This window comes from Chaetomium globosum, genomic scaffold (genome assembly GCF_000143365.1).
Source record: "Chaetomium globosum CBS 148.51 scaffold_2 genomic scaffold, whole genome shotgun sequence".
Taxonomy (NCBI): domain Eukaryota; kingdom Fungi; phylum Ascomycota; class Sordariomycetes; order Sordariales; family Chaetomiaceae; genus Chaetomium; species Chaetomium globosum.
This window is the reverse complement of record NT_165977.1, coordinates 2,732,911-2,745,515: the sequence shown is the minus strand read 5'-3', so window position 1 is coordinate 2,745,515 and position 12,605 is coordinate 2,732,911. Positions and strand designations below refer to the sequence as shown.

The 12,605-nt window shown below is 56.7% G+C and overlaps 7 protein-coding genes across 7 annotated transcripts; 2 read left to right on the top strand and 5 right to left on the bottom strand.

The window, feature by feature from the left end:
• Positions 1–170: 170 nt before the first annotated feature.
• CHGG_03000 (uncharacterized protein) lies at positions 171–1,625 on the bottom strand (the record flags this gene model as incomplete). The annotated part of the gene is made up of 3 exons (XM_001229515.1): positions 171–435; positions 514–1,466; positions 1,527–1,625. The coding sequence occupies 3 exons, from the start codon at positions 1,623–1,625 to the stop codon at positions 171–173; spliced, it is 1,317 nt and encodes a 438-aa protein (XP_001229516.1).
• An 848-nt stretch (positions 1,626–2,473) lies between these two features.
• Positions 2,474–3,460, bottom strand: CHGG_02999 (uncharacterized protein; the record flags this gene model as incomplete). The annotated part of the gene is made up of 1 exon (XM_001229514.1): positions 2,474–3,460. One exon carries the CDS (start codon positions 3,458–3,460, stop codon positions 2,474–2,476), a length of 987 nt encoding a protein of 328 aa, XP_001229515.1.
• Positions 3,461–4,522: 1,062 nt separating this feature from the next.
• CHGG_02998 (uncharacterized protein) lies at positions 4,523–5,106 on the bottom strand (the record flags this gene model as incomplete). The annotated part of the gene is made up of 3 exons (XM_001229513.1): positions 4,523–4,843; positions 4,902–4,948; positions 5,043–5,106. 3 exons carry the CDS (start codon positions 5,104–5,106, stop codon positions 4,523–4,525), a joined length of 432 nt encoding a protein of 143 aa, XP_001229514.1.
• A 936-nt stretch (positions 5,107–6,042) lies between these two features.
• On the top strand, positions 6,043–7,873 carry CHGG_02997 (uncharacterized protein; the record flags this gene model as incomplete). Its single annotated transcript, XM_001229512.1, has 2 exons — positions 6,043–7,649; positions 7,819–7,873. The coding sequence occupies 2 exons, from the start codon at positions 6,043–6,045 to the stop codon at positions 7,871–7,873; spliced, it is 1,662 nt and encodes a 553-aa protein (XP_001229513.1).
• A 202-nt stretch (positions 7,874–8,075) lies between these two features.
• Positions 8,076–8,555, top strand: CHGG_02996 (uncharacterized protein; the record flags this gene model as incomplete). The annotated part of the gene is made up of 1 exon (XM_001229511.1): positions 8,076–8,555. The coding sequence occupies one exon, from the start codon at positions 8,076–8,078 to the stop codon at positions 8,553–8,555; it is 480 nt and encodes a 159-aa protein (XP_001229512.1).
• A 260-nt stretch (positions 8,556–8,815) lies between these two features.
• CHGG_02995 (uncharacterized protein) lies at positions 8,816–10,202 on the bottom strand (the record flags this gene model as incomplete). Its single annotated transcript, XM_001229510.1, has 4 exons — positions 8,816–8,902; positions 9,377–9,641; positions 9,792–9,938; positions 10,006–10,202. 4 exons carry the CDS (start codon positions 10,200–10,202, stop codon positions 8,816–8,818), a joined length of 696 nt encoding a protein of 231 aa, XP_001229511.1.
• Positions 10,203–11,598: 1,396 nt separating this feature from the next.
• CHGG_02994 (uncharacterized protein) lies at positions 11,599–11,934 on the bottom strand (the record flags this gene model as incomplete). The annotated part of the gene is made up of 2 exons (XM_001229509.1): positions 11,599–11,694; positions 11,812–11,934. 2 exons carry the CDS (start codon positions 11,932–11,934, stop codon positions 11,599–11,601), a joined length of 219 nt encoding a protein of 72 aa, XP_001229510.1.
• Positions 11,935–12,605: the final 671 nt, after the last annotated feature.

Genomic DNA, 12,605 nt, shown 5'->3' with positions numbered 1-12,605 from the left:
CTCCCTTGACACGATACGATACGAATCCAAACGCCGCCGATGTGATTGATATCTACACCATCAGCTCCCCCAAACGGGACTTGACATCTCTCCTAACATACCATGCGAGCCAGTCAACCCTACCTATAAAAGCAACTCCCAACCACTCACTCACTCACCCAACCCACCCCCTAGTTATGCTCGATGGGCTCCTCGGGCAACAGCTCCTCGACCTCGCGGACGCGGAGGAAGGCGAAGGGGGGCTGGACGACGCCGTTGAAGAGGAAGGTGAAGTAGACGAGCAGGGCGAAGCCGAGCACCTGCAGCCACTTGAACGTCTCCCAGCCGAGGCCGAGCGAGACCATCCAGATGAAGAGGGTGCGGCACGTGTCGATGGTGGAGCGCGCCGTGGCGCTGACGCTGCGCGTGACTGACAGGCCGAAGAAGTTGAAGCCGCTGGATGGGTGAGAGAGAAGTAACGTTAGCAAGCAAAGGCGAGATAAGATGAAAAAAAGAGAGAAAAGAAAAACTCACCCGATGCTGATCATGATCATGACGCTCGACACAAACACGCCCTTGTTCTCCCAGAACTGCCGCCACCCCTCCACCATATCAAACGGCCCCAGCCGGCCCGCCTCGGTCCTGCCCACCGCCGCGTGCAGCACCACCATGCTCAGCAGCGTCACGCTGAAGCCAAACACACCCTCCCAGCCCACCACACGCAGCGGCTCGATGGCCGACCTCTCGAGGATCCACTCCTCCAACACAAACTGCGTCGCCGTGAAGATCTGCGCGCCCGCAATCATCAACACACCCACAATCACCCGCACGGCATCGGCATTGACCCCCTCGGGTTCAAGCCCCACATCGGCATGCTTCTTATCCGGCTGGATGGCGCCCGCGAGCCCGACAATGCCCACGCCCAGCATCACGCCCACCAGCGACAGCCACTGGAACAGGTGCAGGTGGCGGCGCAGGAAGACGACGCTGAACACGCCGACGAAGAGCACCAGCGCGCCGCGCGTCATCTGGTAGATGGAGGCCGCCACCAGCAGCAGGCCCGCGTTCATGAGGGTCGTGCCCAGGATGTCGCAGATGGCGGGGAGGGCCAGCAGGGTCACGCGCCAGCCGTGGAGGACGGAGGGGCAGTCGTGCGGCTTGGGCACGCCGCAGTCGTTGATGTTGTCGTTGCTGCCGTCGTTGGGGGAGGGGTTGAGCGGCGTGGTCGAGCGGATGCTGGCGTTGTCGTCGGCATCGCGCGGGCGGCCGGTGGTGTCGTCGTTGTCGATGGTCGCGATGGGCTGGTAGCTGGCTGAGGCGGCCGTGGTGGTGGGCTTGAGGTAGCGACGGTAGAGTGAGATCAGGCCGACTACCAGCCAGCACCCCATCTCGCCGACGAACATTTGGAGGGTCTGGATCACGGGCTGCTCGAAGTGCTTGCGCTTCTTGGGGTCGGGATGGTCGCAGTCGCGGACGCAGAGGTTGTCCTGGTAACGGTAGTGTTAGTAAGAGTGGGTAGAAGATGCGCAGAGAGGCCTGAGACATACCTGATACTTGGTCAGGAGCGTGTTGCAGACGCCCGTGAATAGCATCATGGCCACCAAGAACGGGATGATGGCCCGCGCGGGGATGATTGTTGTCGCCATTGTTGCGGTTGCAGAGAGCGACACCTCAACAACAGGAACCTAGAAGATGGGATACGAAGGGTTCGTTGCCGGAAGGAGCGGCAGGGAGGGGGTCGAGGTGCCTGGATAAAGACACCGGGTCGGCGGGATTGAACCAGAACGTGTTAGGCGTCGGGACGAACAAGTATCAAACTTTGTCCAGTCGCCAAATGCCTCGATCTGGTGTTGAATAGAGGGACGGGGCGTCCCTTTCTTGTTGAAGTTGACGAAGGGAAGGACGGAAGCCCAAGGCAGGTGATGCCTCCGATTCGGGCTTTGTGTGTGGAATGGAAAGGCTGGGCGCCTCAGATAACGAGACCGCATGACGCTGCCGGTGGTGGACCCTGGAGCCCGCAGCCCGTCGCCCTGCTGACTGATAGGCTGCCGCCGGTTGGAAGATAGGCGGAGCATGGGCCCCGACAGGCTGCCCCATGTGCCGTGGCCAACAAAGAGCATCCATTTGGTGGGTCTGGACCCCAGGCCTCGGTGGCCTTGCAGCTCCGCACCCAACGAGAACCTCGATGGACAAGGTGTGACAAACAATATGCAGCTGGGCATCGAGATCGTCAACAACTTGCAGATGGAGGAGGTGAGGAGCACGAAAGATGTCAAATGGAGTCATACCTCGATTACGAATACAACAATGCAATGATGATAAATCTAACGATAAACTCGATGCTCTCAACGCTAACTAACCATTAATTATCACCAGTAGCCTCTGCCGTGTATGCTCGCTTGTTCCCAACGCCATCCATCATAACGGGTATCGTGTTTTTGCAAAATCAACATATGAAACCAACTCCTCTTCTCCCGATGAATCCCCAAAAACCCTACTTCTCAGGGTCCCCCTTGTTCTTCTCCTTCGGCTTCTTGTCCTTGAGGTTGTTATAGTGCGGAATACCCAACTCCTTATCCCGCGCCAGCCTCTCCCGATCTCGCTCGGTAAGCGGCACACCCTCGATGCTCTTGACCCTCTGCCCTTCCTTAAACTGGACCCAACCACCCACCATGGCGATCACCATGCCAATCCCCACCAGGAACCCGGTGGCCCAGCTCGGCCGGTCGTACCTGTTCATGCCCCACATGATGCCGCAGAGGCCGCACTGCGCAAACGTGTTCAACACCATGGACCAGATCACAAAGTCCACCTTCCACATCCTCGTCGCCGGCGCCCGCGTGCCGGTCAACGGCGCGCGGGCCATGCTCTTCTCCGGAATCGGCACGCAGCTCGGGGGGACGTCGGGCGTGATGTTGCCGGGCCCGACATCCACGGGCAGGTCCTGCGTCCCAGGCAACCGGAACCAGCTGTTGTGGATACCGGCCAGGCGGCGGAGGCCTTCAGGTTTCCCCAGGACGCGGTGTTGGAGGAGATAGTACAGGTCGCGGAAGCGCCAGGGGGCGAGGCCGAAGGCCGTGACGCAGAAGAGCCCCGTGAGGATCTGGGCGTCCCACTCGATCCACTTGCGGCGCGGCGAGTCGATGTCGTCGCACGAGGGGTAGCACATGGCGGGCGAGGCGTTGCAGAGCAGCAGGAAGATCATGCCGCCCCATGCCACCACGTTGAGCCCGTAGATGGTCCAGAAGAAGCCCATGGGCGTGGTGAAGAAGCCCCAGAAGGTCTTGAGCCCGTGCTGGGTCGCCTCTTTGAAGGGGTATTTGGGCGGGAAGTGGTAGCCATTCTCGAACGGCTCTGTCAGTTCTGGCCGGGCGAGGGTCGCTTCTTCGGAAGACGTGACGGGGGTGGCGCCCAGATTTGATGTACGTGGCTCTCCTAGGTTCAGCGGCCGGTTCTCGCCATGGTCTACGGAGGGCGGCATCCCGTCTCTTGGTGTCGCCTGGGGCGACGGTACGGGTGAGAGTGCGCGCCCGTCAGAGTGCGTATGTCCGGGACAGATCAAGGAGGCGAGGTTGTTCGTCAGGAATGTGTATGTATGAACAGTAAAAGACGAGCGGGCCCGGTGCGTGGTTCTGTCAAGCGGGATCGGCAGACTTTATGGAGACAAAGATGCGATTAAAGTTCGATTTGGGCCAGGGGAGGTTGCTCCACGGAAACTTGGGGAGGAAATATGGTTGGGGCCAATTGGATCTTATCGGCCGGGAAGCAGAAATTAAGGTGCGATGACGTTGGACGGCAATGAAACTGGTCGTGATACCTTGAATTGGGAAGTGGGAGGCAGAAACAAATATTCACTGTGAGCGTGGGACCAACAGGGCCGTCTGCGACGGCCACGCGGGTCCAGAGGCGCAGGGCACAGCGAGTGACGACACACTTTCGTCCCGATCCAAAGCAAGCCTCTCGGTTGATGCCGCAGCAGCGGCCTTGCTTGCGTGGCAAAGAGACGGCGCAAGGAGACCAGCGAGACCAGTAAAGGGAGAGCTGACAGGGGTAACGGTTTGGTTTGCCCGAGTCAGGATTAGCGCATTAAGGCTCTGGCGCTGGGCAATCTGGGCGCTCTGGGCGCTCTGGACCACTGCCGATCAAAGTACGAGTTAAACGAGCGCAACAATGTGAAAATCGATCGCGAAACACACGGACACGGTGCTCCGGAGCCAAGTCGCACGACAAATTCTCAAGGGGATCCATTTTCATTTTATGAATATCTATCGCTCTTCCCTTCGCTTTCGTCGCCGGCCCCGGCTCCTGTTTTTATCGAGCCGGGACGATATGCAACTCCGCCTCCGTTCCCACCGCAGTTAAGATCGTGCTTTACCTGCAGAGCGGTGGTGGTCTTGCAACTGGCAGGAGAGTCAACTCCGCCTTTCCGTAGCTCGATGTTCCACAGTGGCCCCTTGTGCCGCGATCACACAAAACCCCTCCTCTGAACGACCATAACCACAACCACAACCCGACACCCGAACCTTTCCCATCCGTCATATCATCAATACTTGTGCCTCGTGCTGTAATCCTTCGGGCTCACCACCAAACCGCGACCCTTCTTGGCGCCGCGATACACCGTCTCGACGATGTCTATGAGCTCCTGCTTGTCCTCAAGCACCCAGTTCAGCTTGTTGTTGTTACCCGTGCCGAAATCGCACATGATGTGTTTATTGCGGAAGAAGAACATGATGGAGCACGGGTCGTACAGCTCGTACATGGCGTTGAAGTCGGGCACCTGGTCGATGTCGCACAGGTAGATGACGGCGAAGTTCTTGACGCGCTCCGCGATCTTGAACAGCGCCTCGTCCTGCCGCATGCAGTCCTGGTGAATGAGGTTAGCTGAGGGGTAGATAAGGTTGAGTGGGTTAGGGGACACCTACCGGGTCGTGATCGCGCCCGAAGCGGATGACGACGACTCGTTCTTCCTCTGTAGTTGACGTTAGCTGCTGGATAGTCGGGCTTTAATCTCGGATTGTGAGCAGTGGGCAAGAAATGATTGGGACTGGCGAGTTGACACTAACCTGAGACGATGGCCTGGTCCACGTGCCAACCAGAGGGCAAATGTGGGAGCAGCACGGAACCCATTTTGATGTGTATGTGAGGCTATGAAGCTGCTTTGAATTGTTCTGCTTAAGTTGATCTGCTTAAATTGATGTCGTTGATGTTGATGTCGTTAATGTTGATGTCGTTGATGTTGATGTTGATGTTGGTTGAGGTTGAGGTTGAGGTTGAGGACGATTGTTGAATGCCCCGCGGTGCATGAGGCTGTCCTCTTGTGACTGGGCAGCAGGGCCATGATTTCAAGCACTCTTTCGTAATGCAGGGTTGTTCGGTAACTAACTACCGTAAATTACCACTCTTTCACACAAGCCCACTCAAGCTAAATAACTAACAGGGAAGACCGGATGGGATATCAAACACTCTCTACATTTCGCTTTTTTTCTTTCTTTGTTTTCTTGAAACTTCGGCCTGTGACTTTAGAGAAGTCATTTCTTCGCAAGCCAAAAATATTCCCCTTTTTCCTCTCATCGATCGGGTTACATAAAACAACAGATCATGGGTAGTCTTCCCAACGTGGCCATCATTTCCAGTTAATTCACATGGAATCTTTGAGAGGAGGCCATCGTTTTGGTATCAAAAAACCCCAGCGCGCTGTTTTGGGATGAGGGAGGGAAAACGACAAGTCAAGAAGAACAAGGGGTCGGCCGCCGGCGAAGGCCCCGCCATGATACCTACTTATCTACTCAATGCCATGTCACTGACGCGAGGCGAGATGCATGATTGGCACAAATAGGTCTGTTGAAACTGGTTAGGGGTTAGGCAGACCGGTGGGCAGCCGTGGTGGGACTCTCTTTTTGGCCTTCTCGGTTGAATTGATTGGCGCCCGCTCGACATCCGCCGTCTCGCTGCAGCCCGGCAGCCTTGTCATTTTTATAAAAGTGGTCGAATGCGCTGTTAGTTTCTGGTCTCGGGCACGAACCTACCGGCCTTCCTGTCCATCCACAGACAAGTATCACCGCCATGGCCGAGGCTTTTGCACCGAACGCTGTGGATATAATCATCGAGATCTGGAACAAAATCGAGGAGAGAATCGAGGAGCAAGAGGTCGCCGAGGCTCTGGCAGCTGACCTCTCCGAGTTCGGCGTCACAAGCAAACGGGTGGCTCTCCAGACCGATGTCGAGATTGCGCAGAAGGTGGCCCGCGACCCGAGTGCCCCTCTAGAGAGGAGGAAAGATCTCGAGATCCAATTTCGGCGCGTCCATCAACTACTCGAGAGCATTCCACAAGCAATCGAAAATGTCGTCAAGAACCAGAAAAGAGGAGCTCCTTTCAAGTACTTCCGCCCACAGGCAAACAGAAAGCTCGCGAAGCTGGTGGAAAGCTACCGAACCAGCTTCCGGGACTTTGACCAGGCGGTCATTAGGGCTGATGCGGCGACCAGGGGCGACTTCTACCTCCTGATCCAACCCGGTGAGATGAAAGTTATCGGGGATCCGCCTGATGTTGTCTCCATTGGCGACGGCATCTCGGTCGCTCGTGTCTCCTACATGGATTTAGGGGGCAATGGAAGTGGCGTCGCCAAAGTTCTCTGGGAGACGGCGGCTAGTACCGAGGCAACCTGGGCCGAGAACGATCGCGACATGCGAGTCCTGTCTGCGGCGCTCTCCGGGGCCTTGCCGCACTGGCATATACCGAGACTCAGGGGATATGAGAAGAACAAGGCTTCCAAGATGATGCGACTCGTCTTCGACCACCCGGACCCCACCCGTGAACTCTGTACCCTAGACGACGTATACGAAGCTGCGGTGACGGCGCCGTCTCTCACGCTTCGTGTGCGCTTGTGCTATCAGCTTGCCCTCGCGGTTTTGCACGCGCACAAACCACGGATCAATGTTGTGCACAAGCACATCCGACCAGGTAACCTGCTCCTGGCTGTGCCGAAGACGTGGAAGAAGCAGAGGGGCGAGCTTGTCATCCCCAAGGACTGGAGGGGCGAGGTGGACAGTGCCGGTCGAACTGGGTCCCAGAAAGATGTTGACCTCTTCCTCTCGGGGTGGCAAAACTCGCGCACAACGACTCAGGCCACGAGGTTTATAGGCGAGTCGGCCCCCCACCGGATCATCTACCAACATCCGCAACGGCACCAGGTCAACGACGTCGAGCAATACAACATCGGCCATGACATATATAGCCTCGGGGTGTGCATGCTGGAACTGCTAATCTGGGATCCATTGGTGTCATTCGGCGAGACGGGGGATTCGAGGCTGTCCGAAGCGTATCAGACTGCGTTTTGCGATAAAGGGTTCGATGCGGATGTTGAGATACCCCTTGATGAAGACGTCGACCTGTCCAAACTGTTCACGCAGGACGCCGAGAAAATCAAGGAGACGATCATCGAGATCGCGGAAACGAGTGTGGCTCTTCACGCGGGAGATCGGCTCGCTAACCTTGTGTGTCGTTGCCTCACTTGCCTCGATACTGCCCCCATGTACGGTGGCAGTCAGTTCCACGATGGCGACAACAAAAACCAAATATCCGAGGCATTCTCGCAAGAGATTTTCTCTGACCTTAATAGAATTTTGGACGCACTCGACGTAGCTAGTACGGCCGAGGCGGGATGGATAAAGTAAGATACCTGGGTAGGAAGGTAGGTACCTAGCTGCGTTAGAAGCTTTTCAACTTAAGTTGTACATGCATACATACATACCTGTCCCAAGCCGGTCATCGGCATATTCTGCGGTGGGATGATGGACATATATTGCCTGATATAGAGTAATCTAACACCACAAAGCTAGACGTTTTGCCGGCTCGCAACCTGAACAAGCCCGATATTACCTCCCAGATGTGTAGCTAGCAGGTTTACACGTGGGAGGAAAGAGCTGTGAAGGCATATTATGACGGTCACGTGAGGCAAAGAATAGGAAGCCAGTTTACTTCGTACCGTACATTGTTACAAAATACAGTGCCACTTCATCCGCAAATTCAGTCAAAAAACTCAACAACTGACAACTCCAAGTCAAGCACCCGCCCATCCGCAGGATTTAGACTCAAAATGGCGTCGTTAGACCATATCGAAGCGCTCACAAAAGTGGTGTTGAACAATCTGGAATACCAACACGACTGGACAAGAGTACAACAGCACATCCAACACACCCTCCCGAGGCCACTCATTTACGGCCTCCCTCCAAAGCGCCTCTACGTGCACCCGGATGAGCAGATCGACATCATCAAGGCGGAGAAGGAGTGCGGAGAGAGCATTCCTCAAGAACCCGAGGTCGAATGGGTCCTACCACTCCACCTTTCCGAGAAGTGGTCGCCTGCTCAGTTCGCCGCGGTATTTGACGCCATCGAGGCTATCCCGCCGGGCGGAGGAGACCTGGATGCGGCCGACGAGGTTGGCGAGGAGGAGCAATGGAGGCTTTGGAGGGGGCCGAAGCGTGGGAAGCGGATCTTGCTGGCGACCGTCCAGGACGACTCGACGGTCACCTACTACTGGATTTTTGACGGCCTTGTCAAGCCGAGGCAGAACTGAGATGTCACACACATCATCCCAAACATGATGGAAAGCACTCTCTGTTTGGAATTACTCGGCTATGTGCTGTTGAGGACTATCTCCACGCCTACTCAACACGACCATTCTACTCACGGCTTGAAGATGACCTTTTGCACCTTCATCTGGTCAAACAAGTCATATCCCTCAACCGCCTCCGAGAGCGGCATGATCTTGTCAAACATGAAGCTACCACAGTTAGCACGGGGATTTTATTGAACGTCGAAATCACCCACCTGAACTTATCCTGGTTCTTCACCAACACCGGCAGCGCCTCGGGGAAGATGGATCGGACCGGGCAACGGCCCATCTGGACCCTGACGTTTTTGCTGTTCCCAGTTAGCACATCCACTCAACACCAAAACAAGCAGCAAACCACCCACTTATACGCCTCGTTGCCGTCCCAGGGAATCTGTCCAACCGATCAGCAAAACCACTCCCACCCCCCAAACCACACCACAACAGCCTCACCTCAGCATTATGCACCCCAATACTGCTAATCACCCCAAACGGTCTAATCAGATCAAACGCGGTCCTCAACGCCGGGCTCAACCCCACCACCTCAATGACCCGCGCATGGGCCCCGCGCCCCCCCGTCACCTCCCGCACCCTTTGCAACATCGCCTCCTTCCCCCCTCCCCCGCAAAATTCAACAGCTCGGCCCCCAACCCCCTCGCCACCTCTAACCTCGCCGGCACGCTATCCACCGCAAACACTTTCCCCGGCCCATACTCCAACGCCGACACAATCGCACACAGCCCCACCGGCCCGCACCCAATCACCACCACCACCGCCTCGCTCACCTCCAGCCCCTGCCCGCGCAGCATGTCGAACGCGTTGCGCGCGCCGAAGAACCCCGTCGGGAAGATGTCCGCCATGAGGATCAGCGCGCGGTCGTCGGCGCTGCCATCGGGGCTGGTCATCTCGGCGGGGGCCCGCACCACGGTGCCGTCCGCGTGGGGCACCCGCACGTACTCGGCCTGGCCGCCGTCGAGGTGCGGCGAGCCGAAGAGTTGCGAGTGCGCGCAGCGCGAGGAGGCGGAGTGCGTGCAGTAGAAACAGGTTTTACTAAGGAGTGGTGGGGGTGGAGAAAGGTTAGGGAGGTTTGTCTCTTAATGTGTTGGTGGGAGAGGGAAGGAAAGGGGTTGTTTGTTGTTGAGTAGCGTGTGGCGTGGCGTGGCGTTGGGGTAGGGCTGGACTCAACTCGACTTGACTTACCAGGACACGGTAAAGGGCGTGACGACCTTGTCGCCGACGGAGACGGATTGGACTTCGCTGCCGGCCTGGACGACGGTGCCGACAAACTCGTGGCCCATGATGAAACCCGTCGGGGAGGGCTGGTGGCCGCGGTAGACGTGCAGTTCCCTAGGGTTGTTGTCAAATTATACAGGTTGGTGGACGACGATAAACATATTCAGGGGCGCCGACTTACGAGCCGCATAGCGCCGTGGAATGGACCTTGACGATGATGTCTTTGGGGTCTTGCACTGCGGTCTGGGTGAGCGCCGTGTCGGAGATATGGGGCATGCGCGACGGAGGCTTACGCTTGGGAACGGGCCGCTCTTCGACGGCAATGTGTTTGGGGCCGTGGAAGACCACGGCCTTCATGGTTGCTGGGAGGTCAGTCATGACGTGATGTATTCCCACGGCGGTTGAAGGTACAACGAGATGGATGTTGATTCAGAACGGGGACCCCGGTATATAAGCAAAAGATATTGATATGTGGGATTACAAACTCAAGCCTGTGGCGTGGGCCGTTACTCATCCAATCGCGATGAATAACATTGATTACTTGGTGATCCCATAGGCAAGTATGGATGTTTAGTGATGTGTGCCCTATTAATTCACCCCGCCTGTTGCGGCTGGCTCCATCCCGGTGCGGGGACCGGACGACGGCCGCTTTGACCGAGGCAGAGGGAGTGGACCAAGGCCGCGGTATCCCGAGATCCGAAGTTGCGATTTCGGAGCTAGCTCCGTCTTCCACTAGAGATATTGTGGGTATCCTTAAACATATAAGTGAATATACTGCCTTTCTCTTCTTATTTTTCTACCAACACTACTTGTTTGGGGGGTGGAAGATTTGGTGGTGTCATTCGAGGAGCACACGACAGTTATCTGTCTTGTAAGCTAAGGGGTGTGAGCCCTCAGAAGTCTGTAGTAACCTTCAAGTGAATCAAGGGTGCTCAACACAAGAGTATGCATCTGTCTAAGAAGAACGCTGGTTGTGGTTTTCATGCCCCAACCCATCCGTGTTTCGTAGGCATATGGATATAAATGGCGTTATGGGAGAATGCCGGGGCGTTGGCCTGGCTTGGACTGAGAATGAGAGCAGTTTGCGCTCTTATCAGCAACACTGAATGAAAGAGCAATCGTAACTGAGTCGAGACAAAAAGAAAAAAAGGACTAGTATCGCGACCGACTGAGAAATGATCACTCCAGCTCAGCCAGTAACTGAACCCTGGCTGATGGTGAAGCCGGCGAGCGGCGCGTGAAGTGAATTGGCAAGTATTGGGTAGGCATCTGGCGTGCCTCCTAGGGCTCCGAATGAATGCCCTCTTTCGAGCAAGCTAGCCAGCCTCATGGCAAACGGATTCGGGCGACAATCGGTCGACTCGGGTTACTACCGCGGCAGTCGGGTTGAGAGGTCTCGTTGAACGGTACCACCGAATGTTGGGGATGGTGTCACAACCATGGAGTTGGGACTCAAGCGGTACGCGAAAATCCGCCATGTGAGCATGTTGTCTCTCCTCTCGCCGTGAACAACTTCTTGTCAACAGCGGCTGAGCCGAAGAGGAGCATCGAAATACGGTAAATCGAGGCAAGCGAACAGAGTCTTCGTCGGGGCTAAAGGAACTTCTACAGTGGTACGCCGCGACCAAAATAAGGTGTTGAGTCTTTCGAGGTCGCCGCTTGAAAATGGCTGCAGCGGCCCCAATCTGTGTTCCCTGGTGTTCTGTTGCACTGGACTCGAGGTCGTCCTCTCCGAAACTCGTCCAGTCACACATTCGCGCGGGCACCAGCGGCACTACTTATTGTCTCGTTTGCGGTTGAGAGAATCGGCACAGGGAACGGCTAAACTCGAAATCGGCGGCTGCATGGCGTTCCGCCCGGGGTACATGTGCTGTTCCGTGGCCCAACCAAGGCCACCGAATCCACGATGAGAAGCGATAGCAGGTGACACGCCTCGTTCTGTGGAAGTTTGGGCGGGAGCCGCTGGTGAAGAGCGGGCGAATCTTACCGCGGCATTTGGTGGGACCGTTCGATACTTGGGAATACGGAGAGCCAATCTCGTGTTCGCCTCACCATCTCGAGGGAAGTCGATGCCATCGCGGGTCTGCGCTGCGGCGGTCCTCTTGCCCATGTCGCACAGAGGGACCGATGCAGCGGCTCATGCCTAACCGGGCCCAGCCCCCGACAAACAGGGCCCAGTCCCCGACAAACAGGGCCCAGTCCCCGACAAACAAACAAACATCGGGACGGAGAAAGCTCAAAAGGGCTGAATGAAGCCGAGACAAGAGCGAAGCCGTGAGGCCTCTCGAACGGGCTTGGCCGAGCACGCCGCTCGAGTGCTTACTCTGCAGTGTGTCCGATTACGCTCCGCAGAATGCGACCTGCCGTCCCTGCAGGCGGAACGGCTGGTGAGTGGTCACCGACCTGGGTGTGATGGTCTGCATGGAACATGGACACGCCGCGGCCCCTCTGCTGTCGTCGGTGTTCCTGGCAGGGGATAGCGGCTTAAAGCTTCGGAGGGCTTTTTCTTGGCTCGGAAAGGAAACTTTGCTGGGAAGGGAAGCGATCTGAGGTTGCAGCGCGAGAAGTCTTGGGGCTCCGCTGGCACTTGGCTGAGAGCGGCAAGCTCCCGGCATGGATTTCGGACTGACCCGTAGCATGGCGCTAGGAATCGACCGATGAGTCCGCGGCTCTTCTTGGCTTGAAGAGGTGGTCCAGAGCGACACCGAGAAGACCGAGAAGACGGGCCGGTTGATTGGACGATGCAATCGGACAGGGATTTGGTTCACGCTTCGTTGTGGG